This window comes from Dromiciops gliroides, chromosome 3, assembly GCF_019393635.1.
Source record: "Dromiciops gliroides isolate mDroGli1 chromosome 3, mDroGli1.pri, whole genome shotgun sequence".
In the NCBI taxonomy this organism is placed as follows: Eukaryota; Metazoa; Chordata; class Mammalia; order Microbiotheria; family Microbiotheriidae; genus Dromiciops; species Dromiciops gliroides.
This window is the reverse complement of record NC_057863.1, coordinates 55303016-55323925: the sequence shown is the minus strand read 5'-3', so window position 1 is coordinate 55323925 and position 20910 is coordinate 55303016. Positions and strand designations below refer to the sequence as shown.

Here is a 20910-nt window from a genome sequence, read left to right as displayed (position 1 = left end):
GTGGCGCAGTGGATAGTGCACCGGCCCTGGAGTCAGGAGGACCTGAGTTCAAATCCAGCCTCAGACACTTAACACGTACTAGCTGTGTGACCCTGGGCAAGTCACTTAACCCCAATTGCCTCACTAAAAAAAAAAAAAGAAAAAAAAGAAATAATATAGTTAAAAGAATGAAAAATAGAAGAGAATGTGAAACATCTCATTAGAAAAACAATTGACCTGAAAAACAGATTGAAGAGAAATAATTTAAGAATTGTTAGACTACCTGGAAGCCATATTCAAAAAAGAGTATAGGCACTATACTTCAAGAAATTATTAAGGAAAATTACCCTGAAGTTCTAGAACTAGCAAGTAAAATAGAAATTTTTAAAATTCATCAATCACCACTTGAAAGAGATCCCAAAATGAAAACTCAAAGGAACATTATAGCTAAGTTTCAAAGCTTCCAGGTCAAGGAGAAAATATTACAAACAACTGGGAAGAAACAATTTAGGTACAGTCAGGATAACAAGATTTAGCACTTCTACATTAAAAGACAAAAGGGTATGGAATATACTATTCAAAGAACAAAGGAGCTGGGTTTGTAACCAAGAATAATCTATCCAGCAAAGCTGAGTCCAATCCTGCAAGGAAAAAAATTGATATTTAATGAACTAAAGGACTTTCAGGTATTCTTGAGGAAAGGACCAAAACCGAACAGAAATTTGACTTAACGAGAATGAGAAACAAAAAAGTAAATATGAAAGACTAATTATAAAGGATTGAATAAGTTTAAGCAAACTGTTTACTTTTTTAAAAAATCTTTTTTGCGGGGCAATGGGAGTTAAGTGAACTGCCCAGGGTCGCACAGCTATTTAAGTGTCAAGTGTCTGAGTTTGGATTTGAACTCAGGTCCTCCTGAATCCAGGGCCGGTGCTTTATCCACTGTGCCACCTAGCTGCCCCGTTTACTTCTTATATTGGAAAATGATATTTGTAACTCTCTTTTTTTTTTGGTGGGGCAATGTGGGTTAAGTAACTTGCCCAGGGTCACACAGCTAATAAGTGTCAAGTGTCTGAGTCCGGATTTTAACTCAGGTCCTCCTGAATCCAGGGCCGGTACTTTATCCACTGTGCCACCTAGCTGCCCCGTTTATTTCTTCTATTGAAAAATGATATTTGTAACTCTTAAGAATATTATCGTTATTAAGGTGGCTCAAAATAGTATGCATAGATTGAAGGCTTGGGGTTGAGTTGATTATGAAGGGATGATCCTAAAAAATAAAATTGGATAGGGAGAGGTAAAATGGAGCAAATTATCTCACACAAAAAAGGCATGAATGAATCAAAGAACTGCTAGAGTGGAAGGGAGGGGAGGATGGAGGGGAGGTAGTATGGAAACCTTATTCTTTTGGGAACTAGGTTAAAGAAGGAATAACATACACATTTAATAGGGTAGATAAGTTTTCTTAATTCACAGAGAAATAGGAGGGCAAGGGGATAGGATAAAGGGAATCTTGGAAGGGCATGCAGATTAGGGAGGCAGTGGTCAGAAATGTTTTCCAGGAGAGATAGGGTAAAAAGAGAGAGAAGGATAAACAGGTTGGAAAAATAGGATAGTGAGAAACACACAACTAGTAATTATAACTTTGAATGTGAATGGGAAAAACTCACACATAAAAAGGAAAAGGATAGCAGACTCGATCAAAAACCAGAACTTGACAATTTGTTGTTTGCAAGAAACACATTTGAAAATGAAAGACATACATAGAATAAAAGTAAAGGGCTAGCGTAGAATTTATTATGTTTCAGCTTATCTAAAAAAAAAAAAAGAATGGGTGGCCATATTGATCTCAGACTAAGTTAAAGCTAAAAGAGATTTAATTAAAAGAGATAAGCAGAGAAACTATAGTATGTTAAAAGGTACCATAGATAATGAAGTAATACCAATACTAACCATATATGCACCAAATGCTATAGCATTCAAAAGTTTTAAAGGAAAAGGTAAATGAATTACGGGGAGAAATAGATGGCAAAACTATAATAATGGGGGATTTCAACCTTCTCCTCTCTGTAACGATTGGAATGACGCCACCTGCTGGAGACTTACTGTAGAAGAGTTCCACCCATGAAGCGAAGGTCTTTGAGGGCAAGACCAGGAGTCTTTTCTTTGGCGTCAGGAAGTGACGTGGGCTAGTGGGAGGAGGAAGGAAGAGACTGGCGCTCAGTCTTGGGCTTTTTCCTCTGGACTCTGGTGGAGAGCGGAGCTAGAAATGTGCTCTCCCTTTAATAGATAGGAATCTAGGCTTTTCTCTCTCTTTACCAAATTCTTATTCTCCTTAATAAATGCTTAAAAGTCTAACTCTTGCTAAAGCTTATAATTTATTGGCGACCACTCATTAGATATTTTAGACAGTTTAGCTAGAATTTTAGCCCTTAACATCTCAGAACCAATTATATCAAGGAGATCAATAGAAGCTTAGATAAGCTAGATGTGATAAACATCTGAATGGCACCTTTACAAAAATTGACCAAATATTAGGCCATAAAAACTTTATAGCTAAATGCAGAAAAGCAGAAACTTTTCAGCTTATAATGGAATAAAAAGTACATTTAATAAAGGACCATGGAAACAGATTAAAACTTAATTGGGGGGCAGCTAGGTGGCGCAGTGGATAGAGCACTGGCCCTGGATTCAGGAGGACCTGAGTTCAAATCCGGCCTCAGACATTTGTGTGACTCTGGGCAATTCACTTAACCCCAATTGCCTCACCAAAAAAACAAAAAAAACAAAAACCAAGACCAAAAATCAAAAACTTAATTGGAAGGAAAAAATAATTGGAGGCTAAATAAAGAATATATGGCTTACAGAGAGCTAGGTGGCACAGTGGATAAGGCACCGGCCCTGAATTCAGGAGTACCTGAGTTCAAATCTGGCCTCAGACACTTGACACTTGCTAGCTGTGTGACCCTGGGCAAGTCACTTAATCCCCATTGCCCCCCCCCCCCAAAAAAAGAATATATGGCTTAAATAACAAGTCACAAAGACAAAAATTTTATTAAAGAGAATTACACTAAATTGGAAATCTTAATTAAAGTTGAGATTAATAAAACTGAATGTAAGAAAACCATTGAATTAATAAATAAAATGAGGAGTTGGTTTTGTATGATATGATTATGGATTTGAGTCAGATTAAACTCTGAGGATGGGGTCTGGAAGGTACCCAGCCCTGACCCAATATAGTTAGTTTAGAAGTTTATTGCTTGTCAAATTCTCACTGTCTCCTTTAAGTTTTATTGCCAATTATTTCTTTGGCTTCCCAACATGGCCGAAGATAAATTTTAACCCTGTCATCCTTATCTTTAGAGACAGGGGCCTGGAGAGGGGAGTCAGTGGGAACTGTGAGATCTGAAACATCTGACTCTCACTCCCCTGTTTCCTCTTCCTTTGGTTTGACCTTGTTCCCCCTCCCCTTTTCCCCCTTGCTCCTGGAACACGTATGCATGTCTCCATACATTGATCACGAGCTGAACACGCACCTTGGATGAGACAGGATTGGATGTTAGATTGTGAGCTCATCCACCCTAGGTGTACGTGGGGACAGTCCTTTTCAAGATTACTATAAAAACCTAGAGGACTGGGCATATCTTTGCAAGACTTCAATGTGTAATTGGGTTTTGCCCGTCCTCATGAGGATGTAATAAATCTGTCTCTGCTTGACTTGGTGGTCTCCTCGAGTTATTTGGGTAAACTGAGGCAGTTTGTCCCAAACAGTTTTATGAAAAAATAATAAAATAGATAAAACAATGGTTAATGATTAAAAAAGAGAAAAGAAAACCAAATCACTAGTATTAAAAATGAAGAGGGTGAATACAACACTAATGAAAATGAAATTAAAGCAATTGTTAGGCATTATTTTGACCAATCATATGTGAAAAAATCGAACAATTTAAGTGAAATGTAAGACTACATACAAAAACATAAACTGTCCAGATTAAGAGAAGAAATTGAATATCTAAATAAACCTATCTTAGAAAAAGTAATTGAGCGGCCTCTCTAAGCTTGATTCCTAAATTGGATGAGCTTCATATGAAAAAAAGCATCAGAATCAGATGGCTTTAAAAGTGAATTCTACTGGGGCAGCTAGATGGCGCAGTGGTTAAAGCACTGGCCCTGGATTCAGGAGTACCTGAGTTCAAATCCGGCTTCAGACACTTGACACTTACTAGCTGTGTGACCCTGGGCAAGTCACTTAACCCCCATTGCCTGCAAAAAAAACCAAAAACAAACAAACAAAAAAGTGAATTCTACTGAACATTTAAAGATCAATTAATTATAATATTAAATGATTTGGAATAATAAAAAAAGAAAGAGTCTGACTAAATTGCTTTTAGGAAAGAAATATGGTGCTGATAGGAGCAAAAATAGAGAAAGAAAATTATAGTCCAATATTACTAATGAATATTGATGCAAAAATCCTAAATAAAATACTAGCTAAGAGACTATATCGATATATCACAAAAATGATATATTATCACCAAGTGGGATTTATGCCAGCAATGCAGGACTAGTTCAATATATGGAAAACTATGAACATAATTGATTATTTCAATAATAGTAACAAGAATCACATGACTATTATCAACAGATGCAGTAAAAGCTTTTGACAAAATACAACACTCATTCCTCTTGAAAACATAGCTAGAAATGGATTTTTCCTTCAAATGATAAGAAGCATCTACCTAAAACCATCAGCAAGCATCATTATCTGAAATGGGAATAAGCCAGAAGCCTTCTCAATAAGATCAGGAGTAAACAAGGATGCTCATTATTGCCAATATTATTTAATATCATACTAGAAATGCTAGCAAAGCAGTAAGAGAAGAAAAAGAAATAGAAGGAATCAGAATAAGCAATGAGGTAATAAAACTATCTCTCTTTGCAGACCATAGGATGGTATACTTGAAAATCCTAGAGATGCAACTAAAATAGCTTGTTGAAACAATTTTTAGCAAAGTAGCAGGACATAAAGGACACATATCACCAACAAAGCCCTGCACAAAAAGAGAGTAAGAGATAATTCATTTAACATAACCAGAGTCAATATAAAATACCTGGGAGTATACTTGCTAAGACAACCCCAAGAACTCTATGAACATGAGTTCAGCCAGGAAAATGGCAAGAATGGCCAGGGATGTTGTGTATTGGTGGGAAGCCAGGTTTCATTACTAGAAGATGAAAGGAGTGGGGAAGAACAAGATTTAGGATGAAGGGAGGTGTGTTGCCTATGGATCAGGCATTCCTTAGGGCATGGTGGAAGGGGTAGGTGTTTGTCATTTTGGAACGGGTTGAGGGGGATGGTGACAAGACTGGTGATGTGGGTGGGGAATGAGCTTTGGATATGACCTACAAGATCCCGGAGATGTGTAGGGTGTGAGCCAGTGTGAGAACATTCATCATTGAGTGGAAGGCACCGCTCTTCCCAAAGGAGATGAGACTGGACCCTAGGACAGTATGATATAGGAGGAAGGCCCATGGTCAGAAGAGGGCCCTCTCCCATCTGAAGCCCGGTGCTATTGCAGACGAGTGCAGCAGGAGACGGAAGTCAAAGTCACACGGCAGAAGTCAGTCCTGTTCCCCACCAACTTTGCTCTTCCTCTTCCCTGAAGGGGCAGGGGCAGCACATGGGAGGCTTGAGGTCCCAGGGAAGGTTGATCCTCTTTGTACCAGAGGATCGCCAAATCTTGTTTGGGAGACTGAGCTTGCAGCAGGAGGTGGGAGTTTCCTTGGGCTGGCATGGATGGAAGTCATTGCTTTGGGGCTGATGAAAACCATTCAGCTAGGCCACTTGCCACTGGGTGTGCCGCGTGGCAAAGCAGGCAAGAACAGGGTTTGGCTCCTCTTTGCAGCTGAGGCTGGAGGTCTCATGGACCCCTTCTCAGAGTATGGTCTTATATGCCAATAACATAGAAAGGAGAAAGATTATGTTGAAAGTTATCAAAATGTTTTACAAGTTTAGGGACTGAAGATTAAGAACCCCTGCACTAGCTGTGTCCTCCCTCTTCACCAAACCACCATGTACATGTGTCTCTCCATATTTATGTCCGACCCCTTGGTCAAATGTAAGCTCCTTTCAGTGTCTGGCTCCTTCTGTTGTTATATCCCCTGCACCCAGAGGGACGCCTTGCGATTCACATCGGATCGGGTTGTATCGTCTCATTGTATGGTACCGATCTCTAGGGCAGAGCAAGGAGGAATGGGTGAAGTTGCAGAGAGGCAGTCTGGCTTGGTTTAAGGAAAGAATAATAATTCCAATGATCCTCCAAATCAAATGCTTCTGAAGCTAGTATGTTCCCTTTCACTAGTCTGCATGCTGATAATGGCTGGTCATTGGGCAGGGTATGTTCAGTTCGGTGCAGTTCAACCAAGGGCTTTCATACAAGGTAAAGTCAGTGTTTGCCAAAGGGTCTTTTCACCATCTTCTAATTCCCCCCCCCCCCCCCCCCCCCGGGGCAATGAGGTTTAAGTGACTTGCTCAGGGTCACACAGCTAGTAAGTGTCAAGTGTCTGAGGCTGGATTTGAACTCAGGTCCTTCTGAATCCAGGGCCGGCGCTTTATCCCCTGCGCCATCCAGGTGCCCCCTCCTTTACTTTCTTCTTGAATGAGGAAACCAAGGATGAGAAACACTAAGTGACTTGCTGAAGGTCACATGGTAACAAATGCTAGGCTATAATTATTCCACCTGGTGCCTTTAGGTATGATATGGAAATGACACTAGGTTCTTAAGTTATTCTAATGGAGAACAGGGTTAAATGTTGTAGAACTGAGACACTTAAATATGAAATGATGGAAAAAGAAACCTTTGAAAAGTTTTCAATGATATCAGTCCAAACAGAAAATAAGAAACAGGTCATATAGAATGATGATCAATTGTTTAATTACAGATGTATATAGCATTTAAATCTTATGGCTGGTTCTTTTATTCTTCCAACGTATCATATGCTTTAAAATACTTTTTGCACAGTCTTTTAGGCAAACTACATGCTAGAAATCTGTAAATGCACAACTTAACACTAAACACAAAAATACATTCTAGATCCATTCAAATACAAGTTTAAGACACTTTACTTGGCAGATAAACAATGACAGGGTACTTTTTAAAAATAATAAACTACAAAATGAGCACAGAAAGGTTTTCCCTTTGGACTTCTTAATAAAATACTGCTCTGTATAAGTTCTGATGAAAAATTCCAGGACATATAAAATATTTATCTCTATGAGAATAAAGAAATACTTCAAGATATATCTGGAAAATCTAACTTAATCACACTGTTTAAAACAAACACAAAGTTGAAGTCATGGATGGTATAGCACAGATCCATTACTCATGTACCAGAACATATAAAAACTAAAAGAATTGGGCATCAGGTAGAAGAAACTGTAAGTAACCTGTGAATAAAAAGAAAAATGAACCGTAAGGTATGAAGAAAGGATGAATGAAACCCATAGTAAGCTATGGGACAAATTCTCATCTCTTTGGTTCTGCGTGAGCCTAAAGCACGAGAATCTGGCTTCAGATGATGAAACAGAAGCTGAATTTACTGGCCTTAGTTAGAGCAGGAAGGGATTTCAGAGATTATCTAGTCCAATCCCCTCATTTTAAGAGAAGCAGAAAATGAGGCCCAGTAGTGATTTGTTCAAGGTCACACAGGTACTAAGTAGAAGAGCTTGAATTTGAACCCAGGTCCTTTGCCTCCACATCCTGTGCTTGCTCTGCTACACCAAATTACCCCCTCCATGTTATAGCACACCAAGATTCTAAAACCTGAGAGCTGGAGGTATGATACTGCTAAAAAACACTGGTTTGGAAGGGGCGACTACTATAAAGATGGATCTCCTGGAAACTGGATAGTGTCCTTCATAAATTGCACTTCAGAGAGCTGAATGTTTTGGTACAGCCATGCACTTTATTACTTCTTCAGTTCCCATTCTAAGTGTTGGACACAATGTTTTACCTCCAAATTTTATACCACTATTAGTCCAAGGAACAAAAAAAACAAGATGAAAAATCTATGATTAAAAATCTATGATCTAATTTTTAGTACTGAATTCTTTTACCTAATGCTAAATTATTTTTTCTTCCTTAAAGAGTAGTACTATAAAACATTTAGCCCTACACAATGTAGGGTTAATTCTATCTTTTGTTATAATACTATTTGGATGCTTGAACGGGGGAGGCGGTATCTAAGTGGGAGACCTAATAACTGTGATATGTGTCTCTTGTTTCTGGAATTCAGAGTCTATGTCTTTAAATAGGAGAGGTACCTTCTAAAAGTTTAGCGGACCAAGTTTGATCAGTAAAGCCAACAAAAATATATTAGCAGCAGTAATGATTTATGCTACTGTCCAAGGCAAGTGAACTATGATTGGATTCTTTCTGAGTGAAACATTTTCATACATGCCCAGGTATCCCACCCCACCTCCCCCCCAATAAAAGTAAGGTAGAAGTACATTTTGACTGATCAGCAGTTTCAAAAAACAGATAACTACCATAGTTTTTAACGAAATGATTTTCCAAATAACCTTTAGAGACAAGGTTATTTTGAATAGGCTAGAATGGTACTGGTCAAGAAAGCGGTGTTGTGATATGTTTTATTTTGACACTTAACACAAGCTTTCTTTCCTTTTTAAATCGTCCTAATTAGATACTAAATAGAAAGCTCTCAAAAGACAAATGAAAACCACCTTACCTTAATACATCTATATCTTCACTAGCTGTCCAAAAAATAAACCAACTAAAAGTATCTCCAATCATAATTACTTGGATGCCCTTTGATAACTAGCAATTTCCAAGGTGGAACTCAGGTTCCCTTATAGATGAATTAAATCCTCAGTTCATCCATTCTGAGATGCCTAAGTCTTTATGTAATGTCTGGATTATTTAATCCATAACAAATATAAAAATAAAAATAGATTATAAGTAATTTGGAAAAACATGAGTGGCATCCTTGAATGCAGATGGAGGAATTGGCTAAATCTGGTCCACAAATACATTTTATTGACCAAACATGCACCTACTAGCGCTTAAATAAAGAGTTAAGGGGCACTTAAGTATTCTTCCTTTTTTGTTGTGGGGCAATGAGGATTACGTGACTTGTTCAAGGTCACATAGCTAGTGTCAAGTGTCTGAGGCCGGATTTGAACTCAGGTCCTCCTGAATCTAGGGTCAGTGCTTTATCCACTGAGCCACCTAGCTGTCCCCCACTTAAGTATTCTTTCTGAAAGACCTACAGAAAAACCACTTTGGGCTCAGCTCTTCTGACACCCAACATCCTGAAGAGTCTAATCACAAAGAAGAGCCTGACTTGCAAGGAGACAGCAAGGTAAACAGCTGGATTAGCACCCTGCCATCCCAGGGGGCTAGTTTGAGCTTGCCTTAAATGGAAGGGTTAACTAAAGAATTTAGGCTCTCAGGCCCAAAGTCTCAATCCTAGGAGAAATTCTCAGGACTGTGCCAGGCACGACCATAAATGAACACAAAGTCCCCTAATTTAACTGGAGGAGGACAAGCTCTCTGGTGGCTTTGAAACCTTCACTTCAGGGGCAAAGTTAGCATCAAACTAATGTCCTGAAAGGAGCCGGTGGAAGACGTCCATGTGCCCTGTGTATTCTATTCCATTTCATCTCGGCAGCCTCAGTCAGATAAGCACTTGGAAAAGATCTTTGAGAACAAAATGGAAGCCCTATAGGAACTCATGATTGCTAACTGAGCACTTGGTGGCAATTGTCTCTAAGAATCAATTCAATTATCTGCTTGCCATAATGCTAGGGCAAGTCTTCTATTTTAAGGTGACATCTCAGAAAATTCTGAGCAAGCTTTACTAAGACACGAACAAAGTGTTTAAGAGGGAAAATCATACATATTCAATAAAACTTCTATTTTTTGCATATTCTTCTCTTTCTGTCCTAAAAAAGTCATATACATATTGAGTTGAAATGGTTTGTTTGTTAGTTTACATAGCTGCTGGAAATGGAGATTTTAATACAGCATCATAAACATAAGATGTTAGTATTAACATTGCCTGACTCATTAAACACTGTTCATTGTAACCACAATATATAAAGACTTTCTGAATAGTAAAAATTAAGGAGTTGGTATTTGAAGAATCGAGAAAAATGAATATAGAAGCTAGTGAATAGCTCAAAACAGTAACATATCAATTATGACCATCTCCTTGTGCTAAAGGTACTACTGCTTTGTTAGTATCACTTTACATAGCCTCCTAGAAGAACAATGGACTCAGCAATGAGAGAGAAAAATATTAAGTTAACAACTGAACTTTGAGAATAAAAACTGACTTAAGACCCATAGCAGAAAAAAAAAAAGACCAATAAAGTTAGATGCAAGAATAAAAAGCAATACCACATTCAATGTGTGGTTCTTTTCTTTCTTTTTATCTTTTTTTTTTTAAATAAAGCATATGACAATGCCCATTCCTTAAAAATACCAAATAACAAAGACTAGATCCTTAAGTATACAAATTTTGCCTCAGTGACACCGAGTTTTTAACAAATTTTAAAATAATTTCAATAGTCACACACTGAATATATACACACTCTCATACATGAATATAAATATAAATAACATGCAAAGAAAACACAATGCCAGTCACTAAGCAGTTCCAAGAAATGGTTTAAAAATATGGAACTGACAAGAAAGAGACATCTGCCATAGAGATAATATGTAAAATAGAAAAGGCATTGATGTTTGCTCCTATATTAGCACACACCCTGGAATTTAAAGAGTATTTAAGATTTCTTTAGTCCTCTAGGCAGCATTGTGTTTGGATGAGAGGCAGGTTCAAATGGTGGTAAAGCAGCAGTTGGAAAATCATACAGAAGAATCATACTGACATGATCAATGATTTGCATTACAGTCCAAGTCTATTCATTTTTAGTAAATTGTATCCTGTGGATATTTAAATTAAACTTTATTATTCATTAACGATGCTGGTTCATGAGCAACCTAAGTGTTTTTTTAATTACTCACTCAAACCTAATTTGCTATTAAGATTCAAGACATTTAGAGAGATCAAAGTTCTGGTTGGTATTTGAAAGCAGCTTTGGTATAAAATTTGGACAGGAAGCAAGCCTGGCAGCAGCAGCCCCATTAAGTTTATTCTCTTGTAGGCCCAAAGGACCCAGAGAGCCAAAGATGCAAAGAAATAAAAGCCACTCCTCTCTTCCCCATCCATTTTATTAAACTATTAAAAAAATAAAATTCACGTATTGTAAATTATGTTTGAGGCCCCATTTCAACTTCATCACTATTGACTGCCTCAAGGAAAGGTGAGAAAGCGCTATTATTATTATTGCTCAGAAATCTCCAAGTCATGGGCTGAGATGCTCCTAGTGTCTAGGCACGACGGATGGATGGAGCGGTTCATTTTTAAGTTTGCTTCTTCAGTGCCTTTCACAACACAAACTTTTGTCCCTATACTTTTTTTTTTTTTTTGCGGGGCAATGGGGGTTAAGTGACTTGCCCAGGGTCACACAGCTAGTAAGTGTCAAGTGTCTGGGGCCGGATTTGAACTCAGGTCCTCCTGACTCCAGGGCTGGTGCTTTATCCACTGCGCCACCTAGCCGCCCCCTGTACCTATACTTTTAACAGTCTGAAAAAAGCCTAACAACTAAAAGATCTTCAGTTTTTCAGTACTACAAACATTATTTTTTTAAAATAGTGCATTCTTTCTTTTTTTAAAAATAGGACAAAGAGATCCTTTTAAAAAAAGTTTGGGGAAGTTGTAAAGGAAACATGAATTGAACCCTAAATACCATAATTATTCTGATGGTTTAGAAACACCAAAGTTAACTGCCAGTTTCCTCGGTTTTCGTCTCGAAGAACCTGGTGCTGATTTACCACGAGAGGTACCAGAGCCTGAAGAGGCTACTCTGTCTTGAAAAGAAACTGCAGGAGGAGGAACTTGAGGTGACTTTGAGGATGATGAACTCTCCTGTGAAGTTAACTGGGCACTTTCTGAAAGCCCTGCAGATGCTGGTTGAAGAGCGACAGCCTGAGAAGAACAACCCTGGGCTCCCTTACACTCATTGTTCCTTTTGTTTGCAGCTCTTTTCTTTGTAACCTTTAAGGAAGACACATTTCATTAATTAAAAAAAAAATTTCTAATTGGAAAGCTTGTATAAACAAAAGTTGAGAACTATCTTTACATGTAACGGGAAAAAAAATACTTTATTGATTAAAAAAATTTCTAATTATTTGTAGCAAGTACTACTGGTATAGGCATTACCTATTATAATGTATCAAATGTGCACAATCAAGTAGGTATTGTAAAGAGAGTACTACGTAGTTGACTAAAAATGTATTTTGGCAATTAGAGAGGAGAAAGTTATATGTAACACAAATTATTATGATCTTTAGCACCTTCTTTCAAATGTAAGACCTAAGCCCTAAGAGAGGTGCTTGGAGCTCTGAGGGAGGGTTAAGTGACTTCCCCAGGCAAACTTTGGGTCCTCCAAACCCAGAAGCAAGTTCTCTTGTCACTCTGCCATGCTGGATCTTAAGAATGCAAATGATTATTTAGTAATTCCCTACAATTTAAAGACTAGCTTTAGAGATGGTTTTAGAACAAGTCTGCAGCCAAGCATGGTGATGCATGCCTGTCCTTCCTTTTGCAAGGGAAGCGGCAGTTGGTGGATCACTTGAATCTGGGGTTCTGTGCTGCAGAGGCCGAGTCAGGCATGAAAAGGACGCCTCAGGAGTTGGGGTGCTCTTGGATATAAAGGGAGGAGAGCCTGACCCATGGTGGGGAGTGAGGGGAATGCTGCTGCCCTTTCAGCCTGGGTGCGAGTGGGAGACTCAGCCACAAAAATAAACGAATGAATTAACTAATCAATGCATATACACATGCACACAAAATAAATGAGTACTTGAAATAGAAAGGACTCTTTTCTGACCTTACCTGAAGAGGTATGAACTGATTGTGAGGTGCAAGTGGCACGGGTCCTGTGAGAGGCATGTTCGTGGGGTACGGAGCATGGTGGGGATAAGGCTTCCCAGGAATTGGCATTGGAGACCCCCATGGCACTGAACCAAAGATGTGAGGAGATGGAGGCATTATATTAGCTGTCAAAAACCACAGAAAAGGTTAAACTCTTGTGAATGCAGATTTAGAGTCAAAATTCTCAAGAATCAAGGATCTCCCCAAGCCTTTTCTGGCTTTTTTCCCTTGTGAAAAGGTCTACATGAAATCTGCAATGACCTGTTCTCGTTTAAAACATCTTCCTCCTGGAGCCACTCCAGTGACTGTGAACTGGCCACAGGAGTCAATTCATCATGAATGCTTTTTAATTATAAAGCATTCATATTCACATAGCTGCATCTTTCGGAATATTTGCACTGTCATCGAAGGGCCATTAAGTTGTCCCTAGGGCCAAAGCCTGGGCATAAAGAGAGTAATCTTAAGGATCTCACCTGCCCCAAAGGCTAAGCTGCTTCCAGAGTGATCCCAGCCTATAAAAAACCAAGAAAGCTCAAGTCTTGAAATCAGATCACTTCTATGTTAATAACATGTAAATTAATTTTAACCTTCCTCAAATATCGGAAATCAGATAGCTTAAAATTTGTCTGGAATACATTTTTATGAACATTTAATTAAAAAACCCATTAAGAGACATTAAATAATGATGCTCAGCATAGTCTCACTGCAGAAGGTACACACCAAGTTCACCCAAAGAGTGTCTCTGGGTAGAAACTTGATCAAGATTCAAGTGATTTGGAAATTTTAAGATGAATAGAGAAATTTTCTTTAGCACTTTATTAAAACACAACTTGGTAATAAACATGGTAACCTTCATGCTGTATATGTGCACAAATTCCAATTCAATGGAACTTGGTTGAAATTTTTAATTGTAAACATATTCCAAATATAGAAAACTAGGCCCTGATGCTATCTACAAATTAGCTTGGCTGATGGTAGCTATAAATTTAAAATATATGCTATATGTTCTTTTGGTCTAGTATGCTGGTCAACTAGTTTTGCTTAATTTTTCTAAAGATATGGTTGTCAAGTAAAAAATGTTTCCCAGTCTTGTCAGATCTAAAACTTGTTCACAGAAAAATACAAATCTACAAAATATTACCAAAATGTTCATCTTATATTTGTTTTTTTCTTGTGATTAGCATTATTCTAATTATAGCCTCAAAATACTTTGGAAAAATTAAAATACTAATGGGTATAAAAAATATTAGAAAAATCATACTGTAGAATATAATTATTAATTAAAAAACAGGAATGGCTATTATTTTTCACAGGTTTTTAACCATCTTAAAGGGATATCTTAAAGTTTTAGGAAGAATTTTAGGTTCTCAAAAAATGCCTGTCTATAGAATTTAAAAGCCAAACACACACTTTATCCATTTTATACTTTAGAAATGAATAATCAAGATTCTGTAAGGACACTTTGTACTCAGTATGCATTATAAAGAGACCTATAAACTTTTATATTCAAATATTATTCTAAGGATACTCTAGGTAAAAAATAGCTTCCAAATTTTAAAAAAGAATGTAACTAATTGCGTAAATATATCAGACTAAATGGGTAATTTCAAGTTAATTCATGAAGTCTTAAATGTCTAATTATTTTGTGTGATAGGCATACCTATGATTCCCCCAAATCAGAACTTTGTAAACAATTCCAAAAATCAAAACTCATTTTAAAAAATATTTAGAAAAATGTCATTATCTTACCAGCAGGTTGGGCAAATACTGGAGGAATGGCTCCGGTGGGTACAGCAGGTGGGTAGTTTGGAAACATTGGTGGAGGCAAAGGAAAATTCATTCCTACAGTGCTCTATGAAAGTATAATAGAGACTGTAAGAAATTGTAACTATGCTGTAAACAAAAAGATGAAAATTTAAAATAATAGACAAAGACTGATATTACCAAGTGTTGTAAAGCAAAAAAAGCAGCTTTCTCCTTGGCTTCATTTTCAGATGGGCATTGTGGTCCATGTATTAGTAAGCCATTGGATAACTTTACTTGACAAACTGTCATTGTCTATGAAAGATAAAATGTACATCCATGAGACTATGCTGGCAACCAACAATATTAGAAAGGTTCATCTAAATGAAGAAATTTCATGACAGGTTATAAATTTTGAAAGTGGAAGTTAAAAACTCAATACTGAAAAGTGATAGTTTCCATAAATAATCAGACAAAAGATACTAGGTAGCAAGCTTATTGATAATTTGGGAACTCATTCTTTAAAAAAAAACCCAAATCAAAGAAGATGGATGTTCAGATATAGCACAGATTAAGAACCTGAAAGGACCCCACTAGTTAGTCATCTAATATGACAAATTCATCTCATGGATGAGGAAAGAGAGATTCCGAGAGGATAAGTGACTTGCCCAAGGTCATGTAGGGAGTTAATGCTAGAGCCAGGATTTGAGCTTAAGGTCCCACAAACTCAAGTCCATGCACTTTCTACTGCTCTACACTACCTGGCCCTTGCATAAGGAAGTCCTTTGGAAGGAATCATCAAAAACTGTCTAGCTAGCCATGTAGAGCAGTCTGGAAACACTTGTGCACAATGCAGTATAACCAAAATTGATCAAGATCTCAAAGATATTTCAATTTACCAATCTCATTTTCCTTGGCTATTGACTAGCTCTTTGATTTGGGCATGAACTGGAGACCAAGATAGATTACGCAGACACCTAAAGTCCTAGTGGTATTTTCCCATAGAGTGGTGTCCAATCATTCAGTGAAGGAGAGATAACCAGCATTTAGTGGAGATGGGGCATTCTCAGTATGGAAATTCCCTTCCCTCAGGAAGATTGTCCAAGTGGCTCCCTCATGGTCATGCAGAATGTACTCCTGCAAATACAGCTTAAAAGCCATGTAGTGGCTTCGTTTGACAGGGGACAACCACTAGGAAAGATTTCTGGGGGTGGGGGGAACGTTTTACACCAACATTTAAGTAGCAGAAACAATGTGAACAATCAATTAATACCATTTAGAAAATGTAGTGGTGAGTGTGCTTACTTTCAAACCTAACTTCTGGCACTTATATATGGTTTTTAACATGTTCAGTTTTAAAAAATGATGATATAGTGGGTAGGATCACAAATTTGTACTGTTTGAGCTAGAAATCTTGGGACAGAATTCAACATGAAATAAAGTAAGTAAGCACTAAAAGGGAGCAGGCCTAGCTAACAAGGATAGGCAAGGTTCGTCTGTCTGCAGAATCTGCCAGGACACCATTCCTGAGGCTTCTTATCCTCTTCACATTATTGGAGGCCTGGAACAAGAAGCATGATTTCTTTATAATTACTCTTTGTGCAAGAACCAAATCTGCCAATACAGAAGAGAAACAAAGTAGAAAGCTTTTAACATACCATTCAGGCAAAAGAATAATAGCCTGCAATGCAGCGAATAAAAGACCTTATGAGATGGAGGAAATGGTCTGCAAAGCCAGGCAGGAATGGAGAGAGAAAATAATGTAGACAAGGTCAAAAGAATGAAGATTGGGATGAGAACAAAGGATGTGCGCACATACCCCTGGTTATGTAATCCCTGGATTTCTCTTTTTAGAAGGCACATGCGATCTGCTTATAGTCCTTGACCTGTACTCTTGCAGGAATTAGGAACCAAATTCCATCTATTGCATTTTCCTCTTAAATGAGACTGAAGATTTGAAGAATCATGTTTCTGGAAATGCTAGCAAAGGCCTGCCAATATCGATGTTGGCTCTACGGGGTGGCTGCTCATCAACTCTCTGAGGCTCATGTTACTTTTGGGGCAAAAGCTTTTTTTTCCCCTTTAAATTCCACCAAACTGTGATAATAATAAAGTAATATTCTACCTGTGGCGTTCTGAGAAAGGTGAAATCTGGTTGTGGCATTCCAACAAGAGAACAAAGTCGAGAAAGCTCTGATACTGGCGTGGACAAAGGCGGCTGCTGAGGGAGGACAGGTCGGCCTAAGTTGTCCATTGCTTGAGCACTATGACAATCCCCTGGATTATGAGGCTTATTCATATAGGCAGCTAGCAAAAGAAATAAACATTTATACTGAATAAGAATGACATATCGACAAACAAAATCCTGTGGCAGTTATAACAACTCAGCTAAGGTTCGTATTACTACAAAAGAGTTTTTGACCAGAGAACAGTGAATAGTTACAAGACAAAAGACCAAAACCCCTCACTAGGAATAAAGCATATGACCTACATGCAGTGCTTAGCCAGTCCCTGGAACATAATAACCACTTAATAAATGCTTATTGATTGATTGATTCAGTACCACCTCCAATCACTTGCCTTGGAAATGAAGAACTACTGTATAAAAATGGGTGATTTGGGCAGTGTGGAGACCTTCTGCTGTAGGAACTGTCTCTCTACCAGGTATCGAAGCACATGGCAACCTATCTGACTTAAATGAGTCTTAGGGAGTTGTTTTAGGCATACAGTGATTAAGTGGCTGTGCAGGATTACGTATCTGGAGAAGGTTAGATTGGTTCTGCTAATGACTAATCCCTTCCTGAATTTACCCTTCTTTATTTATGTTCTCCTTCTCCCTCTTCTGGTTTCTATCTGTCTCCCTACACTAAACTTTGTGTATTCTGTCCTCTTTTATTTTTTTTTAACCAATTTAAATGAAAGTGAAGGTGAAAGCTGATGTATGCATGATTCTCCTATTTTTTCCATATTTGCAGAGTTCAACTTCTATAACCCACATGTCTCTCTCTTTTTTTTTGAGGGGCAATTGGGGTTAAGTGACTTGCCCAGGGTCACACAGCTATTAAGTGTTAAGTGTCTGAGGCCGGATTTGAACTCAGGTACTCCTGAATCCAGGACCGGTGCTCTATCCACTGCGCCATCTAGCTGCCCCTCACATATGTTTCTTAATAAGTTATCCCATTTTATTATAAAGATGAACAATTTGGAGGACTTTTATAAACTGATGAAGAATGAAATGAGCAGGACCAGGAGAACAATTAATACAATAATAGCAATACTATGATTACAACTTGGAAACCTATAAGAAACATGATCTTGGGGGCCACAAGGTGGTGCTGTAGATAGAGCATCGGCCCTGGAGTCAGGAGGACCTGAGTTCAGATCTGGCCTCAGACACTTGACACTTACTAGCTGTATGTCCCTGGGCAAGTCACTTAACCCTCATTGCCCCCCCCCCCCAAAAAAAAACAAAAGAAAAAAAGAAAAAGAAACATGATCTTTGACAAGAACAATGACCTCCATGATTCTAGAGGACTGATGATGAAACATTATAGAAATGTGACAGATTTAAGTATATAATGAGACTTAGAAGAGATCATTGTATTTAACTATTTTTCATTTTCCTGCAAGAGATCTCTCATAAAGTAGGAACAATCAGTCAATGTATATAATATAAAAACAAAACAAAAAAAGTGTTAGAAATAAGACCTGAACCCAAGTCTTCTATAAAAAAGCATTTCTTATAAGCTTGCTATATACAATACAAAGCACTGTGATGGCTGGGAGTGAGACTTGGGTTTGTTAAAGTTGCGAGGGTGATGGAATCACTAGGGCGTAGACTGATCTACTTTGTATGAGCAAAGGCAGAGTAGATCTAATTATTGTTTCAGGACTGTATGTCTGCTTTCTGATCAATGGATGAGGATATCTCACATTTAGAATACACCAACAGTCAAGTTATTGTATATTCATTTTTTTCTCTTAAAACAGATCATTGATTTTATTGATTTGGAAGTGCTTCCGGCGATTCAGATTGCAAACAGACAGCCAGCTCATTCTGTGAAACTCTTGGCAATGCCCTTTCCTAGGTCTGCCACAGGGGTCTTCCCATGTGTTGGATGCCTTTCTTACTTTTCTTTTGTCATTGTAGGGATGCCAGTGGAGCTCACTCGCTTTCCACCTTTCACTGTTTACCCTCAGTGTACGACCAGTCCATTTTTTCTTTCAATCATATGTTTTATTGATGCCATCTTTAAATTCTTATTTTTCCTAGTTCCTCATTGATTACATGTTGCAGTTACACCTATCACATGCCTTTACATTGTCAAGTATGTGACATCAATTTTAAATTCTTCAGAGGTTTTTGCATTTACTGTCTCCCTGACACGAGTAGAATGTTGGTATTAAAAAGAACCTTTGTTTCTCGGGAAAGCCTACGGGCTTTAAAGTAGCTCTGTCATTTCCTAAAGGTCTGTTCCCAGGGTAGCTAGGTGGCGCAGTGGGTAAAGCACTGGCCCTGGATTCAGGAGTACCTGAGTTCAAATCCGGCCTCAGACACTTGACACTTACTAGCTGTGTGACTCTGGGCAAGTCACTTAACCCCCATTGCCCCGCCAAAAAAAAAAAAAAAAAAAAAGTCTGTTCCCTTCCTCCTGTTCAACTCTGGATCCATCTTACAGTCGGGTTTGTATTTTATCTGTGCTAGATATACCTAATGTTGGACAAGCTCTAGAGGTGATCCATCCAAATGCACATCATAGTCTGGGCAATGGACATTCTTCATCCACTTAGTCTTTCTTTCTTTTTTTTTTTTGGTGAGGCAATTGGGGTTAAGTGACTTGCCCAGGGTCACACAGCTAGTAAGTGTTAAGTGTCTGAGGCCGGATTTGAACTCAGGTCCTCCTGAATCCAGGGCCGGTGCTCTATCCACTGCGCCATCTAGCTGCCCCCACTTAGTCTTTCTTAAATGGATAATAAGGCCAAACTTTCAGGTTTTTTTTGATAGTAACATATTTCTTCCAAAAGTCTCTGTAATGTTACATGATTTGATGTCATTAGCACAATGTGATCCACAAAAAAGGAGTACTTGGGGGCTTGCTTAAGGCCTCCCCTAATGTTTATGGTTAAGATGGTCATTCAACATGTTTATTTCTGCTTCAAGAATCTTGAAGGATTGTGATGTACAGAATATCTTGTTTAAAATGAGATCTTAAGTTGTTTTCTTCTACTGAATTATTTTGTCATAATTAAAAAAAAAATCAGTAAAAACAGCAGAATCTCTCATTTTCTGCATCTTTTAGTCAATTATTAAAGTAAAGATGTGGTCCATTGAAGAATGTCTTATGAAAACCTGCTTGCTTCCCATTAATACTTTCTCTTGTTTGAGTTCTACCTAAAGCCTTTCAGCATGGTAGAACCTACCACAGTTCACATTCTGGAGAAGCCAGGGTCACCTCCACATGAGGAGGCATTTGAGTTTATCCTTTAATACAGGTCTTAGGGAATAAAAATATCTTTTGGGATGTCATTAACTGGCTCTATGAAAATCAATCAATAACAATGTTATGAGGGCAGGGAGAGCGATGTCTTGGGAACCTGGTTGAATGTTGAGCAAAATTTGGAAACATGAGTTTTGCCAGGCTGTACTAACGATCTAATTAACTGCGAAGTGATATAGTTAAGTAATAAGGACCACATCCAAATTCAGGTAATAACTGTGTTATAATTTTAGTCTTTATAAAACATATCAGAATAGTGAATTCCTAATGTATGGATTATACAGATTATGCCGGACAAGGTCTCTTTAAGGTGAATTGTAATTGGGAAAAAAATCTGTGATTTTAGTTGGATATGAAATATTTCAAAAGAAGTTATTTTAAACCAAGGACAGCAGAATTAATACAATTCTTTAGGTTTAATATCTGTGAAGTATATGTTTGCTGGTATATATTACATAATATAACCAATAACATATACTACAAGCATATTAAGTGATCAATATATTAAAAATTCTATAATGATCTTTTTTTTTTTTTTTTTAGTAAGGCAATTGGGGTTAAGCGACTTGCCCAGGGTCACACAGCTAGTAAGTGTTAAGTGTCTGAGGCCGGATTTGAACTCAGGTACTCCTGAATCCAGGGCCGGTGCTCTATCCACTGCGCCATCTAGCTG

General features: G+C 38.0%; 1 protein-coding gene across 1 annotated transcript in view; it reads right to left on the bottom strand.

Annotated features, from left to right (window-relative positions):
• Window positions 1-6894: 6894 nt before the first annotated feature.
• Window positions 6895-20910, bottom strand: part of XRN1 (5'-3' exoribonuclease 1) — a 113033-nt gene continuing 99017 nt past the window's right edge. The window contains 6 exon segments of the mRNA XM_043990539.1: window positions 6895-12120; window positions 12958-13121; window positions 13470-13508; window positions 14746-14848; window positions 14941-15054; window positions 16865-17046. Coding sequence (XP_043846474.1) covers window positions 11818-12120; window positions 12958-13121; window positions 13470-13508; window positions 14746-14848; window positions 14941-15054; window positions 16865-17046 — 905 coding nt within the window. The 3' untranslated portion in view covers window positions 6895-11817.